The sequence below is a fragment of the Notolepis coatsorum genome (genome assembly GCF_963971535.1).
Source record: "Notolepis coatsorum genome assembly, chromosome: 9".
NCBI lineage: Eukaryota > Metazoa > Chordata > Actinopteri > Aulopiformes > Paralepididae > Notolepis > Notolepis coatsorum.
Window position 1 is genome coordinate 103,175,207 of NC_140173.1, and position 27,990 is coordinate 103,203,196.

Below are 27,990 nucleotides of genomic sequence, written 5' to 3' on the forward strand. Positions count from 1 at the left end.
ACACACACACACACACACACACACACACACACACACACACACTCCGATGGCGGTGAAAGAAACATCTGATTAACCCAAGATTCGTAACATAAAGTCCTTACCTCACATCTGATGTCCTGCAAAAAGATTAATCCAATTCCTGATCGCCATTCCAAATATTGATCGTGTTTATTGATCCAACGTTATATATCCAAAACACATAATCCACGCTGCTCCGAGTGTCCCCAGTCCATCTGTTATAACGATACTGCATGCCCAAGAAGGAAAACCCGGACCGGACTTCTTAAATCGATGCACAGCCCCAGCCAGAGGGATTCCAATGATGTGCAATACCATCCGGGAGACGATAGGCGGCGGTATTTGCCCTTTGCGAGCTCAGACCCATTCCCAATGATAACGTCAGGCTGGATGGATGAAAAATGTATGGATATAGCGAATAAAAGAAATATCGATTAAAACCCGAGATTTCTCGGGTCTTGGCGCCCAGCCCCAGAGCATGGCGAGTTAACCCGGACTATCTCGGGTTTGGCCTCCAAAGTAATACGGCCTATCATAGACAATGGGAGAATTCTCCATTTCTCTATATTCAATTTCAATTTCTCTAACATTGGTTCATAGTTTAATTTATACAGGAGTTTATGATTCCTAGGAATAACAACTCCAAGATAGTAAATTTTATCTGTAATTCTAAAGGGCAGGTTCTGGAGGAATCCTGAATTCAGGCCGTCAGTAAGTGGCATAAATTCTGAATTCAGGCCGTCAGTAAGTGGCATAAATTCACTCTTTTGCCAGTTTATAGTGTATCCAGAGAGTCTGCCAAATCTTTCAACAAGGTCTAATAAAGGCGGTAGAGATTCTGCAGAATAGAGAGTAGGAGGGACACCGAGCATGTAAGACGTGCTTTTCGCCGCTCTATCGTTTTGTGACACATTTCAATTATAAATAGTCCTTTAACAACGTTTTTTCTTTTAGGACTTTGGACACTGGACAATGTATGTTCATTTACCAGTCAGACATACTTTTCTACACTTAAATCGTCCATGCCTCCTGTTAAACCCAAGTTAAGGACGACGCGTGCAGGACAGCAAACAATCTTCCAATTGACTGATCAACCACCACCACCGCACGCACCAGCTGCTAACATGGACAGCGGCAGCGCCTCTGATCTAGGGGCCTTACAATCAATGCTGAACTCGCTGAAGGAAGATATTTGTGAAAGAATTTACTCATCGGCAACTAACTTGAGAGCTGAAATCCATGCTGTGCGCATCTGCGAGTTGGAACGTGCGACGAACGATCACAGTGACCAGCTCTCCTCGCTTGACTCCACTGTTAAGGAGCTCACGTCACAGGTGAAATTATTAACAGACAAATGTGAGGACCTAGAGGGGAGATCGAGGAGGAACAACCTTCGACTCGTGGGGATACCTGAGGGCTCGGAGGGTCCGCGCCCAACAGAATTCATCTGCCGCTTACTCAAGAACCTACTGGGCCTGGAGGAGGAGCCCCTACTCGACAGAGCCCATCGCACTTTGCGGGCTAAACCGAAAGAGGGAGAGACGCCTCATCCGCTCATCATCAGGGTCCACTTCTTTCATCTCCGAAACGAAATCCTACGTCGGGCCAGAGCGACCTCCCGTGACACCCCTCTACTCTTCCAAGGCAAAAGGCTCTCCATTTTCCCTGATTACACCGTCGCTGTTTCCAAGAAGAGGGCTGCGTTTGGAGGAGTGAAACGTGAACTCCATGCCTGTCCTGGTATCAAGTTTGGGCTGATGTTTCCTGCGGTTCTGAAAATCACTCTGCCGAGTGGTTCAACGCACACGTTTGAAGACCCGGCTGCCGCCTCGACTTTCATAAACACTAAGCTCAGAAAAGCGGTTCCCCAGACTGTAACCATCAGCTGAACGGCAAGTTCATAATTCATGTCCATATGGTCCTATACAGGCCATATTTCATTTTGAGACTACGATATCTCACAAATCACAATATTAACATTTGTCACTTAACCACGGAAGGGGTGGTGTTTATCTCCCTCTCTTGTTTCTCTTAGGGGGTTAGTAATAGTGGGTTATGCGCGCGTCCAATTCGAGGAGACGCATCAGCATGGGAGGGAGGGGGGAGGGAAGGGTTTGTGTACATTTACAGTTATTTTTGTGCGATGTTTATACTGTTGTTGTTTTTTCTATGACTTGGCCACTGCACATGAAAAATACTATTAGGGCATACTTTTCGATGTTACTCATTGTACACTCAACACCAGTTTATGACTCAACCTAAAACCTCACAGCAGATTGGAGGAGTGGTCAAATTTACTAGTTGGAATTGTAAGGGCTTAAATCAGCCAATCAAACGTAGTAAAGTACAGGGGCATCTTCAGAATTTGGGGGTTCATATAGCTTTGCTTCAGGAAACTCATTTCAAGCTATCTGATTATACCAGACTATGTAAACGATGGGTTGGACAAGTGTACCACTCATCATTTCAGAGCAGAGCTAGAGGTGTGGCAATTTTAATTCACAAATCAATAAATTTTATTTGCTCCGATGTTCTCTCTGACCCAAATGGTAGATTTGTGCTGGTAACTGGGAAGCTCTGTGGCACCCCAGTGATTATGCTTAATATCTACGGCCCTAACTGGGACAATAGCTAATTTTTTAGATCTGTGTTCTCTTCAATACCTGACCTCTCCACACATTATCTAATATTAGGAGGGGACTTCAATTGTTGGCTTAATCCATCATTGGATCGCTCATCTACCAGAAATGCAGTACTTTCAAGCTCCGCTAAAACCATTCAATCTTTTATGGAAGAATTTTCACTTTTAGACCCTTGGCGTTTTCACAACCCATCTAGCAGAGCATACTCATTCTTCTCTCATGTTCATCACACCTTCACTCGTATTGATTATTTCTTGATCGACAATCGGCTCATCTCATCAGTACTATCTTGCTCATATGGTGTACCTCCCACCTCTTGCAGAGACAAGTCGCATTTCTTTCCTCTCTCCCAAGGCCTTCAAGGCCGTTCCTACCGCCGCCTCTACTGCTCCATGGAGCCTGACGCTGCTATGCCCTGCTTCGTGCCGGTGGCCGGACTATACTCAAATCAACTCTAAATGGATCTAATCAGTGGATTGCATATTTTCTTCAAGAAGCAGAATAAGGCTAACCCTCTCTGCCTATTGGGACATCATAATCGGGTTACCAACTTGAAGACGTGGTCATTTTTGGATTATCGAAGCTTTTGGACTGCAATAAGAAGATTTTGGATCTGTTTACCGCGCACAGGATCTACCAAAATGAACTGATAAGACACTTGGACACTTGGACTAATAATGCATTCAGTCATTTGGACGGAGTTGTTAAAACTCACTCCACTCAAATCAATAGAGTTATATTCCACTCTATTCAAATCAAATTTAAAGGGACGTGGCTGGGATAAATTCAGTCAGTCAGCCAAAACAAATTCCTGGACCAAGGTCGAACCGAGAGCTCTGGAGTCGAAGGCCCTCTGGGAGATAAGAGTGGCGAGCGGCTTCCCACACCCCCAATCCCTAGTCCCACCCCCCCCCCCCTTCCTCTGCATTGGCGCTGCACTGTCGGCTGCCTCGTGTGAGGGAGACCTCCCCCACCCAGGACTTGGCTTGTGCATCTGATGGAATTTCAAATTAGGGGATGTGATAACACCCGACCACTGAATACTAGTTTGTTATCGAACGAAGATTGTTACTTTTATTTCCAAGCAGATTTACTCTATCGCTCCATCACCTGATTTATATAAGGAACGCCTATTGTTATAAGCAGAATTCAATACTCTGACTACCACCCATACCGAAAAATTACTATTCAAATCCAGATACAATTACTATGAACACGGAGATATGGTGAATAAACTATTAGCTCATCAAATCCAAACTCCAACAGGTATAACTACAGATCCCAAAGAAATTAATGAACAATTTAAAAACTTCTACTCATCTCTCTATGCTGCAGAACAATCCACTGACCCGTCTGCCTTTAGCAACTTTTTTGACTCTCTTGATATTCCTAAAGTTGACTCTGACTCAGCGGTGAAACTGGATGAGCCTATCACAATAGAGGAGATTGAAGAGGCTGCTCACAACATGCAGGCAGGTAAATGACCAGGCCCCGATGGTTACCCAATCTAATTCTATAGGAAGTTTTTTGGTAAATTGGCGCAAACTTCTTATTAAATTGCCCCATACACTTACTCAGGCCACAATTTCCTTAATCTTGAAGAAGAACAGAGACCCTCTCTTATGTGGGAGCTACCGTCCTATAAGTTTGCTATCCGTGGATTTAAAGCTTCTTTCCAAACTACTATCTCTATACGTTTAGAATCTGTACTACCCTATTATTTCCCCAGATCAGACTGGATTCATAAAAAAACTGTACTCTTCTTTTAACACTAGACAGCTTCTTAATGTCATGTATAATCCCTCTTCTTCCTCAATATCAGAAGCTGTAATCTCACTAGATGCCGAGAAGGCTTTTGACCGGGTGGAGTGGAGCTACCTATTTTACACCATGGAGAGATTTGGCTTGGGTAAAACATTCATCACTTGGGTGAAACTGCTTTATACCTCCCCTATAGCCTCAGTCAGAACCAACAACGCACATTCTGAATATTTTCCTCTCTTCCGCTCTACTCGGCAAGGCTGCAATTTGAGTCCTTTATTATTTAATATCGCAATAGAACCATTGGCCATTGGTCTCAGATCAAATCCTAACATAACTGGTATTCATAGGTTTGGCATCGAACAGAAGACTTCACTTTATGCGGATGACTTGCTTTTATATGTATCGAATCTCTCTGTCTCTATTCCAGCTGCCCTTGACGTTTTCAGTTCATTCGGTGAAATATCAGGATATAAACTAAACTTAGATAAAAGTGAGCTATTCCCTCTGAATGCTGAAGGTCGAAATTACCCCTTGCATACTTTGCCCTTTAAAATGTCCCCACTTGGCTTCACATATCTTGGCATTCGTTTCACAGACAAATGTAAGGATTTATTTAAATTTAACTTCTCCCCTTTGTTAAGCAAACTGCATAAAGACTTTGAACAATAGTCGTTATTACCCCTGTCCTTAACTGCGCAAATCAACTCAGTTAAAATGAACTCCCTGCCAAAATTCTCATACCTTTTTCAATGTTTACCCATCTTTCTCACACAAGCATTTTTCCAGAAAATTAACAGTTTGGTGTCGCAGTTCATCTGGAATAGGAGAGTCCCTAAGCTCGGTAAAGCCCTCCTACAAAGACCAAAACCTCTGGGAGGGATGGCTCTGCCCAATTTTAAATTCTATTATTGGGCAGCCAACTTTAGAGCACTACAACATTGGGCAAGGTTAGAAGACACACCTTCATCTCCTGTATGGTTGCTTTTGGAATCCTCTTCTTCCAGCCCTGCCTCACTGGCTGCTCTTGCTCATGCACCTCTACTTTTTCCCACCTCTCCCTACTCTTTATTACTCTGATTATTGTCAAATCAACACTTAGGATATGGAATCAGTTTAGACGACATTTTGGTTTACAATCTTTTTCCTTACTAGCTCCAATTACAGCTAACCCTGTTTCCCTCCCCTCTGTGATGGATAGAGCTTTTCTCTCCTGGTCCCCTCTTGGTATTAGAACATTCAGAGATTTATATATATAAAATATTTTTGCATCATTTGAACAACTGTCTGACAAGTTCTCTCTTTCGAGGTCACATTTCTTTAGATACTTGCAGGTCCGCAGTTTTGTACATAATGTCAACCCACAGTTCCCCAAACTTCCAGAAGCCACTCCTATTGACACTTTACTAAAACCTACACTGGTCACAAAGGGTATTATATCTGTCCTGTATGGCTTGATTTCCTCACTGCGTCCTACCTCATTAGAAAAGATCAGGAGGAGATGGGAGGAGGACCTGGGTGAGGACATCACAGAAGACCTGTGGGAGGATATTCTACACCGGGTCCACTCCTCTTCAATTTGTGCCAGGCACGGACTGATCCAATGTAAAATTGTTCACCGTTCACACTTTACTAAAGTCAGGCTAGCCAAGATCTATGGCAACATTGATCCCACCTGTGACAGATGCCACCGTGCCCCTGCTCTGCTACACATAGTCACATGTTTTGGTCCTGCCCTTCCCTACATAATTTTTGGTCTGAAACATTTGAAACTATCTCAAATAGTATTGAGATCCCAATAAGCCCGACTGCCATAACTGCTTGCTTTGGTGTCTCTATCTCCCCTACTACCCTGTCTCTGCCACGATATAAAGCTCACCTGGTGGCATTTGTTAATCTCCTGGCTAGATGTCTCATATTACTGCATTGGAAGTCACCCACTCCTCCATCTCACTCTATGTGGCTCAGGGATATTTTGCACTTCCTTAAGATGGAGAAAATAAGGTGCGTCATAAGGGGTTCTACAGATAGATTTTATAAAACATGGGGTCGTTTCTTTACTTATGTTGGGGAACAAGGTTCAATCGACCCCCCATAAATAATGCTCACTTCTAGCCTAGCACTGTCCAGTCGATTGACCTATCTACATGTGTAACCTGATGTTTACCTTCTCACTTTATAAAAAAAAATAAAATAAAAATGTGTTCCATTCCTCTATTTCTGCTGTACAGTCCTTGTCCTGAGTGTACATATCTGTCTAATTGACTGTATGTCCGAAACAATATCTATATTTATTTTGTGGTGTACTCGCTGTAGTCTATATATTCAACAGACCTATACTTTGACTACCTATACGTAGCCGTGTGCAATATGTATATTATTTACATTTAACAGACCTATATTTTGTCTATTTATACATACCGGTAGCTTTGTGCAATAGGTATATTGTTTATATTCAACAGACCTATATTTTGACTTACAGCTTTATTGGTCACGCAGGACCGACAGAGGAGAGGGCGAACGGGAGGAGAGGTGGGGAGGACATGCGACAAATAACGACGGGAGCTGGGATCGAACCCGGGTCGGCCGCGTAGGTGCGCGAGGCACTATGGTATGCGCCACGAGGGCGCCCCTGAAGGGTGGTTTCTAATGCTAATGGCGAGGGGTTAGATTGCAATGGCAAAGAGTAAAGGAGATAATTGGCAGCCTTGGCATGTACTACGGTGAAGGGCAAAGGGTGGTGATTTATTGCAGTTGGTCAGGACTGATGCAGTGGGGTGAGAGTATAGCATTGCAACCCACAAAGCAAAGTCCCTGCCCAAACCAAACTCTTCTATCACAGACTGAATATAGTTCCACTCAACTTGGTCAAAAGCTTTTTGTGCGTCAAGGGCCAAAATAGCTGTGTTTATATCTTTTTTATATTTGCCATATGTGATGTTCAGTAGTCGCCGAACATTGAAAAACGAAAACCTCCCGGGAATGAAGCCGGTTTGATCAGGATGAATTATGGCCGTTATTTATTGAGCCTGTTAGCTAGAATTTTGGTGAACACCTTTAAGTCGTTTACAAGGAGGGCAATAGGGCGGTATGAGGAGGGGTCAGTTTCCTCTTTACCTTTTTTCAAAATTAAAGCTATATTAGCTGTGTAGAGAGAATCAGGTAGGCATTCAGTTTGTATGGAATGTTTAAACATCCGCAACATTAAGGGAGCAACATCACAAGGCCACAGCACGAGTAAACCCTGGCTAGTGGAGACAAGGCCACAGCTAGACTAAACCCTGGCTAGTGGAGACAAGGCCACAGCACAACTAAACCCTGGCTAGTGGAGACAAGGCCACAGCACGACTAAACCCTGGCTAGTGGAGACAAGGCCACAGCACGACTAAACCCTGGCTAGTGGAGACAAGGCCACAGCACAAGTAAACCCTGGCTAGTAGAGACAAGGCCACAGCACGACTAAACCCTGGCTAGTGGAGACAAGGCCACAGCACGACCAAACCCTGGCTAGTGGAGACAAGGCCACAGCACGACTAAACCCTGGCTAGTGGAGACAAGGCCACAGCACGAGTAAACCCTGGCTAGTGGAGACAAGGCCACAGCACAACTAAACCCTGGCTAGTGGAGACAAGGCCAAAGCATGACTAAACCCTGGCTAGTGGAGACAAGGCCACAGCAAGAGTAAACCCTGGCTAGTGGAGACAAGGCATTCGTTTCATTTTATAGAAGACTGATGGAACACAAATTGATGACCTGGCCAGAGGAAAACCACAATGCCTTTACTTTCACTAATGTTACTGTATCACTCTACTGCAAGACGTTCAAATTGTGTTAATAACAAGCGCATCCAACTGAATGTGGAAGTTTGACGTGCAAGGAATTATCACCTACAATATGCCTAGCAACTTTCAAGTCTTGTGGAGTATTTTCCACCCCTTTCAACATTAACGGCAGTGTGAATGATGTTTAGTAAGGTAAGCTGAGATCAGATAAAACATATATAAGTCCAAATTAGTACTAAATATGGTTGATGAAAAGGCTGATTCTCTTTACCCCATCAAACTCTATGAGGAACTCTGTTTTCAAACGACGACTGGCATCATGCTCTCCCTCCCTCCTCTCACACAGCAAGCTGTCAATCTCATCTGTGAGAGAGAGAGAGAGAGAGAGAGAGAGAGAGAGAGAGAGAGAGAGAGAGAGAGAGAGAGAGAGAGAATTATCAACAACTTCATAAAATGAGGAGTCCCTCAGTACATGGCCTTTAGTGGCAAAGCGGCAATAAATAATTCTGGCGCATGTGTTGTCAGTTTCTACGAAAATCAATATTTAATTTCAGTAAAACATTAATATGTACAATACCCCCCCACCCATTACTTTGTTAGCTGTTAGCTTCACCACCAGCTAACAGCTATCAATAATTAGAAATAGCCTGAATTATTCCTTGAAAAAATTGCTTCCAAAATACTAAATAAAATTTTGTTTTGATCCATTTTCGCTGATATATGTGTTTGAGAAGAATAATGTACAGTCTACCTGGAGGAACACAAATGCTACTGAGAGACAGTTAGGCACGTCTGTGAGGGCTTTAAATATTAATACAAACCAATGAAGATAATAGCAGGCTGTAGTTCTCTGGCCACAGCAAACAGCGCTCTGACAAGCTTCTCTCCCTCTCCCACCTGTGATGAAAGGAGTCATGAAAAGAACAATAAAAAGACAATCATTCTCAGAGACCACAGTCACAAACTGTTCACTCTGCTACCGTCTGGTAAACGGTACTGGAGCATCCGCACAAGAACCAGCAGGTTCAGGGACAGCTTTTTCCCACAAGCCACAAGACTCCTGAACAAGAACAAGGACAGGAGATAGCCCTAAAAACTCTTGAACACACACCTCTTAAAAACTCTTGAACACACACACACGGAACCTGCACTGCACATACAGTACACTATACACAAGACACTTTCTGTAAATAATTGAAAAAAGAATTCTTACCTCATTTTATACTTTATTTTTATCTTACTACTACTACTTATTGTTACAATTCTTGTATTCATTGTTGTTTCTTAATTGTGCACTGTTGAGTCTGAGCTCGAAACACAAACAATTAATTACCTGCAATGCCGCTGTATTGTTGTGTATTTGACAAATAAATTACTTGAACTTCCCTCACACACAGGTTTCTTCTGACATAAAGGTCAAACCATCTTAAGTCGTGTTTGGTTGTTTGACCGTAACAGCTCTATCAAGTATATAGCTTTTCATCTTTCATGACGGCCTACACCACCCACCCGAGTTCTCCAGGTTGATAATATCTCTCCCTTCTATTATTCCTGTTCAAATCACCACTAGATATCCTGTTCATTGTCCAGGTCATGAAACTGGGCTTAAAAAGTGTGTTAATGATTTGGAGGTAACTCTATTGGATTATTAGGGTAGACAGAGTTGGTGGGTATTTATCATAAATAAGACAAGATATTCCTTTATTGATCCCCTTGGGGAAATTTGGGCTTCATAGAAGCATGAGGAGGGGAGGTATACATAATATTAGGGCTGACCCCTATTAGTCAATTAGTCGACTAATCGGTTGAAAGGAGCCAGTCGACTAGCCAACCTAATGGCACGCATACCAGAGGCTAACTGCCTACGAAAACAGGCACAGAGGCACTGAAAGAGGATTTCACCCATCTAATGAACACACTAGACTAGACAAATATCAAGACGTATCCATCAGTGGACCAATTGCATGCTTTTGCAGAGGACAAGAAGCCTTCAGTCGACTCCTTCAGACATTAAGCACCCCCCACAGCCCAAATGGAATGATAAAAAATAAAAATAAATAAAAATGTAAAAAGAAAAATTTTAAATATTATATATTTTTTATATATATATATATTTTTTTTGTCGACCAATAGTCGACTAACGGCAAATTTTGGCCAATCATAGTCGACCATCCAAATCCTTAGTCGGGGACAGCCCTACATAATATATACATAAATATAGGCAATAAAATGAAATCTGAATATAAAAAGACGATAAAAATAAACTGTGTAAACAATATAATTAAGTTTGAATATAAAAATATGAGAAGAATAAACATTAGTTATTCATTTGAGAGACGTCAAGTGTGTGACGTCTGGAACTATCCAGTCTGAATTCTTATCGGTAACAAAGGGAGTCCCACAGGGTTACATTTTAGGCCTTTGTTGTTGGAAGATTGCATATAAATTATATTCTTCTACAAAAATAGAGCTGCTTCCCTATGTTTAGTAGAAAAAGGATTGTTGAAGCAGTTTCCTATCAGTGTTGGATTATGAGGATGTGATTTATATAGTACATGCATTCCAATCCTAGACCCCTGGACAAGGTCTATCATTCTGCCAGCTCTGTACTAAGTAGTGATGTGTATGTTATCTACATGTATTTCTGTACCAAGCAGTGATGTGTATGTTATCTACATGTATCTCTGTTAACTATACAAAGGATTTATTGCAGGAGTCACATCCTCAGAGAAGGCTATACAAGTTCACTTACATATTTAGACGTCAGACTGGCAGCACTGATATTGAAGAATGTAGCATTCGACTCCTTTGCAACTGCTTTGGCCTGGCAGAAAGAGAAGGGTTGTGTTATTCAACTGGTGATGTTCTCTCTCTCTACAAATAACCTTTAACTTGTACACACAGCCTCTTTTCTGAAAATCCGCCTAAAGTACATACCTAAGTAAATGGAATATTGCTCCACTTCTACAAGGTCCATTTGCATGTTCTTGGTATCTAGGGACATCTATGGACCTCAGTGAATGTATTCCCAGTGTCAGAAATATTGTCTTTTACTAGGCTTAAATTTTGATGAAACAAATGAGAATATGAATTATGATTTTTCTTTGCATCTTTGACAGTGAATAACACCATGCTAATAATGACCAGACATGAACATGGCCACTGAGCTCGTTCAGTACCTTCTTGGGATCACATGTACAAGAAATCTAAGGAAATGAATAAAGGGAAGATGATTAACTCTTTCAGTGCCACTCACGAGATTTCTCGGTTTTTTTTATAGGTGGTTGCGTGCCACTCACGAGATTTCTCGGAATTATTATTATTTATTTTTTTTTGCGATCTGAAAAATTATTGCATCACCGAGCCTACCCGAGTATAGCCGAGCTGCGCCGGTGATCACTGTGGAAAAAAGCGCCCCCTGTCGTCTCCCAGATGACATAAGTGATTTTGGAATGGACTCAATGAAAATGAATGGGGAAAAAAATCCGGTACTCCACATTTTCCAGTTCACTGATCCAGCCGGGGTTACGACAGTTCATTCTGGAGCCTCAGATCCCCGCGGATCATGGAGATCTACAGTGTCGCGTTGGATCCATACACGTATCGATTTTTTCGAATGGTGATCAGGAATTGGAATATACCAGTTGGATACCATCTGATGTCAGGTAAGGACTCTATGTTATCAGTGGTAGGATAATCGGAGTAAGTTTGATGAAGTTATAAGCTGTTTTGTGAAATGTCTTCTTTCGGTTTCACTGTAAAAGTCTGTGAGGAAATCAACGGAGCGATTATCAGTGCGCGGCCGTAATGTGCTTGCGTGCACGTATAATATTGATCATCTAGCGTTTATTTGAAAACGATTCATAAAAAGGCCGACGAATATCAACGTTGTGGAATATTCCACTAAAAGACGATTTTCATAGAATGCTCCAGAATGAGCTGTTTTTTATATCAAAACGGGGGCTTTTCTAACTGCTCTGAAACGGAAACGACGCGATAAAAAAACAATCTGCCTTCACAGCACTGACTGGAAAATAGTCTTTGATAATGCGATGGGCAGATTAGACACATAGCCATAATTTAAAACATAGATTAGGCGATATTAACGTTAACATTGGCGCCGATGGTGGCATTCAAGCGGTAAAACGGAAAACCAGGCATGGCACTGAAAGAGTTAAACAGAAGGTTTTGTAGATACAGTACTGAATTCTCCCATCCGGACCAATGCAATTTGAAATATTATTATAGAATATAGAATAGCAGGCATATAAATGACCTTATTATAGCCAATTCGCACATTTATGGATTGGGCCAAATCTTCTCTTCAAAATGGCCAAGTTCAATTTGGATTTAGTATCACCAGGCGTGCATGAAGAACAGAGAATGAAATCGACTGTATGTACAGTAGGTTTTTTATTCTTGCAAGAGCTCCGCCATTTTGAAACTGATTCAAATCGGATGGTTGCTAAATGCTCAAAATAGGGGAGACAAACTAACTGCGCTCCAATATATGCCAATAACGTTCCGTTTTGTGGTATATAATCCAGAGTAATAAGAGAATAAAAAAAATTCATAACAAGTAATTTGCTTGCAGGGAGCTAGAAGCCTTTGGGAAGTGTAGTTTTAAAAAATGCCAACGCTCATTGAAAGCTCTGGATGTCCTCTTCTCAAAATGACAAAAAATTACTACATTCAGCGACGGTCACTTTTTGTGGCCGATCCCCGCGATTTCAAAAACTAAAATCTCAATAATAACACTTTAACCTATTGGTAAACAAACATATTGATGAAAATATACATTATAACTGCTGTTTGACATGGTTATGATGTTTATTCTTGAATACGTTTGAAAAAAGATAATTATGTCAGACAGTCTACAGAGCTTGATTTATGACGTGATGTCATTTTGGGACCGGTACCGGTCCCGTCTGGCTTAAGAGGTTAAGACTCTGTTGTCCTCTGTTGTAATCTGACCAAATGATTCAGGGTCCATTCAGAATGTTTATGTTGTCAAATCAGATTGTCATATCGCCTATCAGATTGTCATACCGTCTGTCCGTCATATTATTGAACTCACTAGCATGGTTTTCCCATTTCCAGGAGGACCAAACAGCAGCAACCCCCGTGCTGGGCTTCTCAGGCCTGTAAACAGCTACAGAAAGCATCACAACACCACAAACTGGATTAACTTCAACATCCACCCTGATGCAGAATTCACGTTTTTTTTTTTTTTCACATGTTATTTTTAGTTATGTACAGTAGCGCACAGTTTTGATTTGGGAATATGAAAAAATATCCTCCTTAATCTGAACACCAGAGACGAGACTCTAGTGATATCATCAAGAGGCTAATTGTGCTTCACACTATAATAACTTTATTTGTATATAATATATACTATACTATGAGCTACAAAGCAACAGGAGAAGCGCTCCAACGATGCAATTGTCACAATTGTCAGTGTTCGCGGGTGGGAAGCCGTGGGGTATGAGTCCTGGTCGTTGCAAACAGTAAGTCCTGCTGGTCGGTCGGGGCGCCTGTTCAGCAGGGAGGGGATCTGGGGGAGATAGCGTGAAACTCTGCACACGTTACGTTCTCCCAGTAAAACTCCTCTGTCAGGTGAAGAGAAGCGGCTGGCGACTCCACATGTATCGGAGGAGGCATGTGATAGTCTACACACCCTCCCCACACCGACAGTGGGGCAGCATGTGATAGTCTACACCCTCCCCACACCGACAGTGGGGCAGCATGTGATAGTCTACACACCCTCCCCACACCGACAGTGGGGCAGCATGTGATAGTCTACACCCTCCCCACACCGACAGTGGGGCAGCATGTGATAGTCTACACCCTCCCCAGACCGACAGTGGGGCAGCATGTGATAGTCTACACCCTCCCCAGACCAACAGTGGGGCAGCATGTGATAGTCTACACCAGCGGTTCCCAAACTTAGGGTCGCGACCCAAAATGGGTTGCGGACCCGTTTTTATTGGGTCGCCAATAAAAGAATATATATATATAAAAAATATAAATAAAAAAGCAGTAGATGTGTTGATTCAGTTTGGCACCACATACTTATGTGAATCTGGGTGTTCTACTCTAGCATACCTGAAAAACAAATACAGAAACAGACTAAATGCTCAGCATGACCTCAGAATAGCACTTTCAAAAACCAAGCCCAGAATAGATCTGCTGGTTGAAAACTTCAACCAGCCACATACCTCTCATTAGATTTCATTGTTAGATGAAATATTATACCCCTTCTAGCATGATGTCAGGTCAGTAGAATTTTTTAATAAGTCAGTACAAATTAATCAGAATGTTGCTCAATGTTGGGGTTTAAAGGATAACTCCACTTTTTTTTTAAATTAGCTTATTTAACATCTTCCCTGGAGTTAGACAAGAAGATGCATACCTTTTTTGTCTCTGTGCGTGCATTTTAGCTTTGGGAATAGACGCTCCGTTAGCATAGCTTAGCTTCATCACTGGAAGTGGGGGAGGACAGTAGCCTTACAGTGCCTTACAGTGTATTGCAAGGTCTGACATTGACCAAACTTGATATGCATGACCTTGGTGGGCTCTAGGTCAACTCCTGAAAAGGGGGTCAATGTCAGACTTTGCAATCAAAAGTTAGGGGGCTAATAACCCTTGCCATAATTTCAGTGTGCCCCTAACTTTTGATTGCAAGGTCTGACATTGACCCCCTTTTCAGGAGTTGACCTAGAGCCCACCAAGGTCATGCATATCAAGTTTGGTCAATGTCAGACCTTGCAATACACTGTAAGGCACTGTAAGGCTACTGTCCTCCCCCACTTCCAGTGATGAAGCTAAGCTATGCTAATGGAGCGTCTATTCCCCAAGCTAAAATGCACGCACAGAGACAAAAAAGGTATGCATCTTCTTGTCTAACTCCAGGGAAGATGTTAAATAAGCTAATTTAAAAAAAAAGTGGAGTTATCCTTTAAACCCCAACATTGAGCAACATTCTGAGTAATTTGTACTGACTTATTAAAAAATTCTACTGACCTGACATCATGCTAGAATAATAAGCTAATTTAAAAAAAAAAGTGGAGTTATCCTTTAAGGTTGAGGGACGGAGGGAGGGGGTAAGAAATGGAGTTGAAAAAGGGGTGAGAAATAGAAAGGAGAGTAGAACATGTTTGTTCATTTTAGTGTTACAAAATTGTATGTAGCCTATTATGTTATGAGGTGGTGAGCAACTTAACATTACTCTGATTATTGCTGTGATGTACTTTTATAATTAAATAAATACATTTCATATACATTTGAAATTCATGGTTTGTTGTGTTCTTTATCAGTAGTTTATAAATGTATGTTATGGCAATTCATGATGTATTTTTGTAAGTTTGGGTCCCGGGGAAACACCAAATTTCTCTTTAGAGTCTCGAGCTGAAAAAGTTTGGGAACCCCTGGTCTACACCCTCCCCAGACCGACAGTGGGGCAATGCGCCACAACCAGGAAGGGAATTGGCATAACGACAAAAAATTGGGGGATGGGAGGAAAAATTACAAAAACTCAATGCAAATCTCATAACATTTAGTAAGATTTCTCTTCTCCTTGTGTACTAGAGATCTTATAATCATCCTGATTAACAACCAACACTTCCACGGGCGACTGGGTAGCGTAGAGGTCTAAGCACTAGGTGTGGCTGGGTAGCGTAGAGTAGGGCTGGGCAATTAATCTAAATAAAATCGCGATCTCGATTCATAGACCTATGCAATCTCATTTATAAATGATGACGATTTGTTTTTATAAAAAAAATATTAAATTTTTTTAAACTTTTTACTTAACTTTTTTAAATTATGACGATTCTAACTTGAGTTATTTTGTATGTTACAAGAGACTTTTAAGTTTAAGTCAAGCACTTTCATATATGTTATGTGTAAGTATAAGTCAAGCACTTTGATATGTTATGTTGTCTGTTTAATTAACACATTCAGTGCCAACGACGAGATTAGTCGGCTTAACTCGCCATGCGTTGAGTGCCAAGGCCCAAAAAAAACGAGAAAACTCGGTTTTTAATCATTGTTTCTTTTATTAGCAATATCCATTCATTTTTCATCCATCCAGCCTGACATTATCATTGGGAATGGGTCTGAGCTCGAAAAGGGCAAATACCGCCGCCTATCGTCTCCCGGATGGTATTGCACATCATTGGATTGGATTGGGTGGGCATGTGCATCAGAAAAAAAAAGTCCTGTCCGGGGTTTTCCCTTCTCTGGCAAGCAGTATCTGTTACCACATTCACTGGGGAGGCTGGGAGCAGCTTTCGATTATGTGTTTTGGACTATAACGTTGGATCAATAAACGCGATCAATATTTGGAATGGCGATCAGGAATTGGATTAATCTTTTTGCAGAACATCTGATGTGAGGTAAGGACTCTATGTTACCAGTTTTGGGTTAATCAGATGTTTTTTTCACAGCGATCACAACGTGTGTGTGTGTGTGCGTAAAGTACACATATACTATCGATAATCTAGCGTTTATTTGAAAACGATTCATAAATCAGCCGAAAAATGACAACGTGTTTTGTGTATTCCACTAAAGAGCTATTATCGCGGAATTTCTCTGGAATTACTAGAACTCTCCAAAACTATACTCGTATTCAAAACGGTATAAAACGGAAATGTACCAATGAAAAAACAATCCGTTTCGTACATGTTGACTGCAAGCAAGTCATTGATAAGCGAGGGTGTTTTAGACCCATAGCCATAATTTAAGATATAGTTTAAGCCTTCGCAAATTTCCCCCGACCTCCCATTGACTTCCTTATTGGCACGGTAGCCCTAATATGGTCAAAGGGGCGTGGCACTGAATGTGTTAAGAAAGAGTGCAATAAATGATTTTATTGAAAAAAATAAGAATCGTGTGAGAGAATCGTGATCTCAATTCTTAGAGAGAAAAATCGTGATTTATATTTGAGCAAGAATCGCCCAGCCCTAGCGTAGAGGTCTAAGCACTAGGGGTGGCTGGGTAGCGTAGAGGTCTAAGCACTCGCCTACCACCGCAGAGACTGGAATCCAGCTGTCTGTGGTACCTCCGGCTGTGTCAGTCATCCCTACCAGTGCAGCAGCCACGCTTGGCCATTCTGTAGCTTTTTAGCCCGTAGTCTGAACATCCCATAATCCTGAAGCTGTACCATAGACAGCGAGTAGTGGAACAACTCTATGACTCTAAGACAGTAGCTATGGTGATTTCACTGGGATATGGGTAAATATTCTGATTCATAGTTGTACATTTCAATAAAACTCATCTGGATGTAATAACTCAAACAAATAATCTATGAGCTCACAAAATCAGTTGTTAAAAGTGTCACTTGATGACATCACCAATTCAAGTCTCCACACTCTGATCTCCAGCTCAAGGAGACCGTTTTCTCTGTTGAAAGATAACAAGGTCACTGCAACAGCACTTAACTGTCCCAAGGTCACTGCAATAGCACACTGTAAATTCAGCTTCAAGGTCAGATGTTCCCTTTAAACTCGTGATGAGAACCAGATCTAGGAAAGGGGATTCAGGACTTCACCTCTGGTCTCAGTGAAGGAAGGATGACAATCTCCTGGAGCGCTTGTTTCGCCAAGTCCTGTCCAGCAACGTCCTCAAAGGAGACAGATGCTCTGCTGCAATCAACACACCAAGACTTTTAACCACTGACCCTACTGATCAGGACAGTGTTTCCTCTCGAGTGTACGGTGGCAGAGGGGTGTAGGAGTACTAGTGGTGAATGAATGAATGACATTTCTATTTTCGTGTCATGTCCGATGACCCATCCCTTACGGGATTATAAGAGAATCAAGAATCAAGAGGTTTATTTGTCACATACATACCAGGGCATACAGTGAAATGCGGGTGGTCTTGCGCGCATTGATTGTGCAAAATACAATAATAAAATAGAATAAAATAGGCATAGAAAAAATTAAATAGATAAGACAAGATATGCATGGTAAAAAAAAGACATGCTAGGTTCCTGAGAAACTGGTTCTTATATACACTACTATGCAATATACAATTTACAATGTTAACTCTTAATTTATCTAAACTATACAGTACCTCCTTCTTTTAAAGTGTTTCTAAGATTCTATTTTTTAAAGTGACATTTTGTTTAAAGTGATTCTTTTTTTTTGCGGTTGCCGCATGAGTGGTGTGTGTGTGTGTGTGTGTGTGTGTGTGTGTGTGTGTGTGTGTGTGTGTGTGTGTGTGTGTGCTCATGTGTATTTGTGAGTGGAGAGTGTTCAGTGTTCTGATGGCCTGGGGGAAGAAGCTGAGTCGGAGTCTCTCTGTTTTTGCAGCGTGTGACCGTAGGCGCTTGCCTGACCGCAGCAGCTTAAACAGGCTGTTGTTGGGGTGGTGAGGGTCTTTCATAATTCTGCAGGCTCTGGATTTGCACCTCCTGTTATATAAGTCCTGCAGGGGTGGTAGTGCAATACCTGTAGTACGCTCATCTGAGCGCACCACTCTCTGGAGTTCCTTCCTGTCCTGTGCCGTGCTGTTTCCAAACCAGGCAGTGATGTTTCCAGTCAGAATGCTTTCTACAGCCCCGGAATAGAATGAGTGGAGTATCTTCCCCGATACTCTGAACTTCCTTAGCTGTCTCAGGTGATAGAGGCCCTGTTTCGCCTTTTTCACCACAGAATATATGTGTGTAGACCATGTCAGGTCCTCTGTGATGTGGACTCCCAGGTACTTGAAATTGCTCACCCTGTCCACGAGGCAGGGGAACTATGTGAGAATGCTATTCATCGACTACAGCTCAGCATTCAATACCATAGTCCCCTCCAAACTCATAGCCAGGCTCAGGGACCTGGGCTTGAACTATGACCTCTGCCAGTGGGTCTTGGACTTCCTGACGGGCAGACCTCAGGTGGTGAGAGCAGGCAACTGCACCTCCTCATCCATCACCCTCAACATAGGGGCCCCCCAGGGCTGTGTTCTGAGTCCCCTCCTCTACTCGCTGTACACACACGACTGTGTGGCACAGCGGAACAACAACACAATCATCAAATTATCTGACGACACAGTAGTGGTGGGCCTGATCTCTGCAAACGATGAGAGGGCCTACCTGGAAGAGGTAGAGGTTCTGGGGGGATGGTGTCAGGAGAACAGCCTCTCCCTGAACGTCAGCAAAACAAAAGAGATGATTGTAGACTTTAGGAGGTCGGGGGTCAGGGACTACAGCCCCCTCAGCATCGACGGGGCACCGGTCGAGAGAGTGAACAGTTTTAAGTACCTTGGAGTCCACATATCCGAGGACTTGACATGGACCACATACATTGACAGTGTAGTCAAGAAAGCACGACAACGCCTCTACTTCCTTAGGTGCCTAAGGAAGTTCAACGTGAGTCAGAAGATCCTTAAGAATTTCTACTCATGCACAATAGAGAGCATCCTGACTGGCAATATCACCTCCTGGTGTGGGAATAGCACCGCACAAGACCGTAGCAGACTACAAAGAGTGGCCCGTTCAGCCAAACGCACAATTGGAGGTGGGCTTCCCACTCTCCAAGACATTTACAACAAGCGTTGCAAGAATAAGGCTAAGAGAATAATAAAACACTCTATCCACCCAAACAACTGCCTCTTTGAACTGCTGCGGCCAGGCAAGCGATACCAGAGTATCATGGTAAGCACAGAGAGACTCAGAAAGAGCTTCTATCCCCAGGCCATCAGGATGCTCAATGACAATTAACACTATGTAACAAACCATCAAACACACTCACAGCACACACCCACACGTACACACCCACTTTAAATAAACAACTCACTGTAGCACCCACTTTACACACTTTAGACACTAACACACTTTATATTAATTGGCAACTCATACCTCATTGCACATAGCCAAGCCTTGCACCTTACCTTACCACCACAAGCTACCTCATCCCATTTATATTGTATTGTAACTACTCTGCATTGTATATTGTACATATGTATATTGAACATTTTGTCTTGTTTAAAGGGGAACTATTTTACTATTCCTAGCACTATTTGGGCAACTTTAAACAATTCCTGTCAGTCTATTGAAGACATCTGTACGTTTAAAAAAAAAAAATGCATTGGTTTATATTTCTAATCAAGTACTCAAACCCATCATTTTTCAGCCACAAGAAATCAGGCTGTTATGGCCTGGCTCCGCCCATAAGCACTTTGAGTGACAGTCAGTCGAGAGAGAGAGAGAGAGAGAGAGAGAGAGAGAGAGAGAGAGAGAGAGAGAGAGAGAGAGAGAGAGAGAGAGAGAGAGCGAGAGAGCGAGCGAGAGAGAGAGAGAGAGAGAGAGAGAGAGAGAGAGAAAAAAAAAGTGTAAACACTCTGCGTGTCCTCCCGGGAGAGGGAGCCGGGAGGACACGCAGAGTGTTACAGTTCTCTCTCTCTCGGTTCGGGAGCATGGGCTGTAGCGCAGCACGGTGGTGGACTTCCTCGAGAGGGAGAGGGAGACACGCAGAGCGTTTACAGTTCTCTCTCGGTTCGGGAGCATGAGCTGTAGCGCAGCACGGTGGTGGACTTCCTCGAGAGGGAGAGGGAGACACGCAGAGCGTTTACAGTTCTCTGCTTCTCTCGCTCTCGCTCGGCGGGCAGCTAGAGGGGGCGGGTGTTATTATGCAAATACGCTTACGCACCATATGACGTCCCATATAGGCAAATTTTCAGATGACTCACTTGAGGGAGGGACATTATTGTGAGGGGAGAATTGGAAGAATGCGCCAAATCGAGAATTAGAGACATAGATCCTATTACTATAAGTCCACATAGCTAGAAAATAACCCTAAACACTGGAAAAGGTCATTTATAAGATAGTTGCCCTTTAAGTACTTGACTTTCTATTTTATACTTGTACTTATTTCATAATTATCCATTTTACCTAGCACTCAGGAGCAAAACAGAAAGAAGCATTTCATACAAAAGTATCCTGTATTTCTGTATGACAACTAATAAAGAAACTTGAAAACTTGAACACCTGTAAAATCTGTTGTTTATTTTCCCCTTCTCCTTGATGTCTTTAGTTATTCTTTATATGAATAACTTAAGAGTCCCTATTATTTGCTCGTGACCCAAACACCGGCAGCCCTCACAGACCTACCACAAACTTCAGCTCACTCAGAACAGAGCGGCACGTCTCGCTCTCCGCTGCTCTGTGAGGAGCAATGTTGAGGGAATGCATTATGCATACCGCTCTGTCTTGGCTTAGAGTGGATCAGAGGCTGGCATGCAGCCTTGTAACATTTTTGTTAAATATTTATTAAATTGGTAAACCTGAGTCTTTATGGTCAGAACTACAACCCACCAATACTAGACATGGCTATGTCACCAGATACGCCGTGGGTCTTCATTTTACTCAACCTCTACCAAGAACAAATGCACTTAAGAGAACCGTAATGTATAGAGCTGCTACATACTGGAATTGTATACCTGTGAAGATAATGATTATCAGCAACAAATTAACTTTTAAGAAAAAGTTTAAAAACGCTGTTATGAATAATGAAACACAGTTATTGATTTATTTAGTTAGTATTGTATCTGTGGTTGGAGCCTTTTTGTGTTGTGATTTTGAAGATATTGAGAATGTACTTTTTTTATTACTCCAATGTTGTAAGTTTTTTTTTTTTTTTATTTTTTTTATTATTGCAAAACAAAACTTATTAAAAGTCAGTACTCAACACACAATGTATAATGAAACTTTCAGTAAAGGTGGTTAAAATATATGCAAGTACAGAAACAGGATAAAACAAAAATAGTCAATAATAACATTTTAACCGTATACCGTGTATATCCAGTGAAGTTACAATTATATAAATGTTAGTATATAATATACCCCGAATACCTATTTTCTAAAACCCTACACACATATGCTCCAGCTCAAATCCCCCCCTCCCGGACCCCCTCTTGGATAGTACCTCCATTATCCCTCACTCCTAACCAGACATCACCATTATAGGCTAGCTTTTATTCTCTCCACCACTTCTAACCACATTAACATTTTGGATTCATTGAGCCCTAGAATTCTTGCTGTTGATATTTCTTGATATATCACATCAAGATATGTAAGAAACCACACTTTCCGGCACATTTTTTCCGGTTGAAACCAACGTGATGCAATCAGTTTTTTAGCTACTGTGATACCCGATAAAACCAATCTTTTTAGTTGTGGGTTCACTGCAAACTCAAAAACATCATTCAATAGCAATACCGCGGGGTGTACAGGTATATTCCAAAATACGAGTATTGATAATTGTTGGGACACATCTTCCCAGAATGCCTTAACTGGTGGGCAGTCCCAATACATGTGCATAAATGTTCCTTCGTCCCCATTTGTACATTGGGAGCATTTGGAGTCTTGTATAAGCCCCATTTTGCACAGCCTTATAGGAGTCAAGTATGTCCTGTGAATATAGTTCAGATTGATTTGTTGATGATCCGGGTTCCTTGATGTAAGTCGGACATTTGCCCAGGCTCCTTGCCAATCAAAGTCATTTTCCAGGTCTGGTATATCCCTCCTCCAGACATTGTCTAGTTGAAGGGTTTCGTACGAGGACGTTAGTAATTGTGAATAAAAACCTGATACAAAACCTCCCAATGTATCTCTGTCATAGAAAAATTTGTGGTATCTGTGGTGTTCAATTGGTATGTGTAATGGAACACCGTGAGATCTCATACAAAGTCGTAACTGTATGTAAAAAAGCCATGTGGACTCGGTGAGGTTAAACTTTATGCATATTTCGACATAACTACAGAGGCCCTTGTTATTAAAAATATCCCCTAATGAGTGTATGCCTCTTTCTTCCCATACAGGGAATCTTATAGGTCGTTTTCCCATTAAGAGAGCATTGTTATTGAATATGGGAGTGTGATTATGCCATACTTGATTGTTAGGAAATTTCCTTTGAGTTTCCCGCCATGTCCTGATTGCATGGGTTATTATTGGGCCAAATTCTCGCTCACAATGCTTGATTGAAAGTTTAGTGTATGCTATGTCTTTCAATCTCTGTGGGGCTACTATGTTTTCTTCTAATTTTCTCCAAGATACCAAAGCCTCGGGGTCAAACCATATCTTCTTCAATGGTCTTAATGTGAAGGCATTAAAATATTGTAAAAAATCTGGGACTGCCATGCCACCGTCTGCTTTACTTCTCTGTGCGGTGGATCTTTTTATGCGAGGTGGTTTGTTATTCCAAATAAATTTGTATGTGGAGGTTTGTAATCTTTTCCAGTAGCCCTCTGGAGGAGGTAACGGAAGCATTGAGCTGAAGAAATTGATTCTTGGTAATACATCCATCTTAACTATTGATACCCTTGCCTGTACTGAGTTTTTAAGTTTTGCCCACCTGTCCAGGTCGTCCTTGATTTTGTTCTGTATTTTTGTGTAATTGTGCTTCACCGTTTGTCTTATGGTGGGGAATATTTCCACTCCCAAGCATCTGAAATGTTTTACCATCGGTATCGCACCTGGGAGGGTTATATCTTTTTTTGCAGGGGTGTTAAGTGGAAGGAAAGCCGACTTCGGCCAATTTATCTTAAATCCCGATAAATCACCAAAGTTCTCAATCAACTTGAGCAGATGAGGCAATGTGGTGTTGGGGTTTTGCATGAACAATATTACGTCGTCCGCATATAAACTAATTTTTTGTTGTGTGCCCTTGATTACGATTGGTTCTATGGATTGGGATTGTCTTATATATTGTGCTAAAGGCTCTAATGATAAATTGAATAGTCCGGGACTAAGAGGGCAACCCTGTCTGGCAGAGCGTGATACCGGAAAGATTTTGGAGATGATTGTGCCTGTTGTAATCATGGCCGATGGGTCCTTGTATAGTACTTTAATCATATCAATGAAACCTTTTCCTAACCCCATCCTTTCCAATACTGCCCATAGAAACGACCATTCCAACCTGTCAAATGCTTTCATAGCATCCAGGGATAGTATCGCCTTAGGTGTGATGTCCTCTTTGTCTGTATCTAGTACGTGCAGTATTCGCCTTATGTTATCATTGATCAGGCGACCTTTTATGAAGCCTGTTTGGTCCGTATGAACTAAAGACGTCATATGCTTTTGCAATCTGATGGCTAATATCTTAGAGTACAGTTTGACATCGGTTCCGAGGAGGCTTAAAGGACGGTAACTACCGCATTCAGTGGGGTCTTTGTCTTTTTTGTGAAGAACTGAAATGAGTGCGGTATTTTGGTGTTCGATGAAGCTTCCCTCTTTGACTGAGTATAAGATCATATTTAGTAATAAGGGTCCAAATATGTCCCAGCAAGAAATGTACATTTCTGATGGGATACCGTCAATTCCCGGAGCTTTGCCGTTTTTCATTCCGGATATGGCCTTCTTGAGTTCTTCTAATGTGATCGGTACTTCTAACTGTTTAGCGTCTTCATCCGTAAGTTTAGGGAGAGTAATTTGATTAAGATATGTGTCTAATTTGTCTTGATCAAGGGTCGTTTCTGAGTTATATAAATCGGAGTAGAATTCTTTGAATGTATCGTTTATTATTTTGGGTTCTGTTACTAGAGCTTGTTGTTTCCTAATGGCAGTTATATCTGCAAATTTTGCATTAATTCTTAGTCGCATGGCTAATAGGTGACTAGGTTTAGAACCTTGGAAGTACTGCTGTTGTCTAGTGCTGCGTATTTGCAATTCCGATTTTTGTCTGTACATTGCTTTGATCTCGGTCTTTAGAATGTTAACTTGGTTATCTAGTCTAGTAGAGTTGTTGTATTTTAAAGAATTAAAAAGCGTTGAGTAAAGCGTTTCCATTTCAGACAGTTTTGTGTTTTGATTTTTGCGCAATATGGAGGTAAATCTATCCGAGAAATCCTTGATCATACTCTTTACCGACATCCATAATATTCTGGGATCTTGCACCGAGTTAGCATTAACTTGTAGGAATACTGTGAGAGCTTCTTTAATTTGTGTAATGAATTCCTTGTTGTTAAGCAGCATCGAATTAAAACGCCATCTTGGGGCCCGGGTAGATAATGTACCAAATGTTGCTTTCAGGATTAAGTAGCAGTGATCTGATAGCGCATTGGGTGTCATTTCCACTTCGTATTTATCAAATATTCTCGGGGATGCAAAGACGTAATCAATTCTGGATAGTGTGTTGTGTCTCGCCGAACGACAGGAGTACTTGCGGGTCATGGGGTTAAGTGAACGCCATAAATCAGTTACTCCTGTTGATTTCGACCAATCTTTTAATGCTTTAGATGAATTCTTTTGTTCGCTGGAGAAGGAAAGGTAAGTTTTGTCCATCCTTGGGTTCCAAATGGCATTAAAATCCGCACCTATTATGTATGAGTACTCGGGATGGTTTAACATTTCTCCTGTTAGTGAAGTGAAGAAACCCACTTCGTACAAATTCGGGGCATATACCGCTGCCAATGCAATTTTCCTGTTATTGTGTATAATCCTAGCTATAGTTATGCGCCCCTCAGCATCCGACCATACCCCTTTCAATTCGATATTTAATTTGCGTCTGACGACTATGGCTACCCCTCTAGTTCTCGTAGCAAAAGAAGAGTGACCAATATTATGGTATATGTTATCCGCTAACGTATTTATGTCTCCCTCTAAAATGTGCGTTTCGCTTAATAGTGCCACGTCCACATGTTCTTTTTTCATCAGTGTAAGCACGCTTTTGCGCTTGTGTTGTTTGTTTATCCCACCGGTGTTCCATACCATTATATTCAAACTAGCCATAGTCTATGCATGTTTTCGTGTAGTTTTTGGTAATGTTTCTGGAGTATGAAGCTACAATAGATGCACATCCAATTAATGAGGTCCCGTTGAGAGCTGAGCTTAAAAACATATATATATACAAATAAAAATCCCCTATTTTCCCCTCTCCCAGAAAGTCGAACATGCCTGTGTTCCAAGAACACATCCTCCGCGATTGACTTTCTCCCATGGTCCACCGGATTGCCCAACCTGAGCATTGTAATCCTAATTTTCCTATGCTCATTGCCATAGGATCTAACATTTCCATTCTATTGCAATAGAATGTCGTAATGTCAATGTTGTAAGTTATGTGTTCGGACACCAGGAAGAATAGTCTTTCACCCATGGGTGTAGAGTCTACACTGTAGACTAATGGGGATCCATATAATAAACATACCTGTCCACTATCTCGTTCATGATCAGACTGGCCAGCTTGCTGTCCACGTTCTTGAAGTTCTTCATGTCTCTCTTCGGGGACTGCTTCCCAGCTGTGCCTCTTCCCTCCGGAGCTTTACCCACACGTGGGGTAACCTGGGGTGCAGACATCACAGGCATACCATTTCAAGTCAAGTGTTTATTTATTAAATGCAAGTGTCATAGCACTTGCGGGGGGCGACAGTGGCTCAGGAGGTAATTGGAAAGGTTCCCGGTTTGATTCCCGCTCCTCGAAGTGTCCTTGAGCAAGACACATAACCCCTAATTGCTCCCAATGAGCAGGTTGGTACCTTGCATGGTTGCCTCCGCCATCGGTGTGTGAGTGAATGGGTGAATGTGAGGAACAGAATTGTAAAGCACTTTGGATAAAAGCTGTTATATAGTCAAGTCAAGAGTTTTATTTGTCACGGCATACAAGTATACAATGAAATGCGGGGGGTCTTGCCCGCAACGATTGTGCATAATACAATAATACAATAGTAAGAATCCAATAGGATGCTAAACGACATTTGTGCAATAATACAAGTAATCAAAGTAGGGCATATCGGTATATGTACATGAGTTTTTACAAGAGCATGGTAAGACATGCTAGGTCCTGTGATAGTGCAATACACTGTTAGCTACGGATGAGGCACTGGGTCTTTATGTACACTGCTATACAATGCTATATTATACAATCTCAAGTTATACTATACTATTTTTTAAAGTGACCTTTCATTTTGTAAAGTGACCATAAGTGTGAGCGTGTGCAGCATGAGTGTGTGTTCATGTTAAAGTGGCTGCTAGTGTGTGAGCGTGTACAGTGTGTGTGTTGTGTGTGTGCTCATGTGTGCTTGTGTGTGGAGAGTTCAGTGTTCAAGGCTCTGATGGCCTGGGGGAAGAAGCTGAGCCGAAGTCTCTCTGTCCTAGTTGCTGGTGTTCGCAGGCATTTGCCTGACCGCAGCAGCTTGAACAGGCTGTTGTTGGGGTGGTGAGGGTCTTTCATTATTCTGCAGGCTCTGGATTTGCACCTCTTGTTATATAGGACCTGCAGGGGTGGTAGTGCAATACCCTTAGTACGCTCGGCTGAGCGTACCACTCTCTGTAGGGCCTTCTTGTCCTGTGCCATGCTGTTTCCATACCAGGAAGTGATGTTTCCAGTCAGGATGCTCTCTACAGCTCCGGAGTAGAAGGACTGGAGTATCTTCCCCGATACTCTGAACTTCCTTAACTGTCTCAGGTGGTAGAGGCGCTGCTTCGCCTTTTTTACGACTGAGTCTATGTGTGTTGTCCATGTCAGATCCTCTGAGATGTGGACCCCCAGGTACTTGAAGCTGCTCACCCTGTCCACGGTAGCCCCGTTTATCCTCAGTGGTGTGTGTGTCCCCTGCTGTTTTCTCCTAAAATCCACGATCAGCTCCTTGGTTTTACCAATGTTCAGGAGCAGGCTGTTGTCTTGGCACCAGCGTTCCAGTACCTCAACCTCCTCCCGGTAGGCCTTCTCGTCGTCGTCAGAGATCAGCCCCACCACCACTGTGTCGTCCGCAAACTTCACAATGGAGTTGGAGCTGAACTTGGCCACACAGTCATGTGTGTATAGTGAATACAACAGGGGGCTCAGAACACAGCCCTGGGGGGACCC

At 42.1% G+C, this 27,990-nt stretch overlaps 1 protein-coding gene across 2 annotated transcripts in view; it reads right to left on the reverse strand.

Annotated features, from left to right (window-relative positions):
* Positions 1-27,990, reverse strand: part of LOC311234056 (spastin-like) — a 104,262-nt gene that overhangs the window by 20,358 nt on the left and 55,914 nt on the right. The window contains exons 5-10 of one of the 2 annotated variants that reach the window (XM_084321148.1): positions 26,332-26,465; positions 17,751-17,844; positions 13,281-13,355; positions 10,956-11,027; positions 9,025-9,100; positions 8,475-8,566 (exon numbers count right to left, since the gene is read on the reverse strand). In XM_084321148.1, the coding sequence (XP_084177274.1) occupies positions 8,475-8,566; positions 9,025-9,100; positions 10,956-11,027; positions 13,281-13,355; positions 17,751-17,844; positions 26,332-26,465 (543 nt within the window). The remainder of the gene's footprint in view (positions 1-8,474; positions 8,567-9,024; positions 9,101-10,955; positions 11,028-13,280; positions 13,356-17,750; positions 17,845-26,331; positions 26,466-27,990) is intronic. The other variant, XM_084321149.1, reaches the window with a different exon arrangement.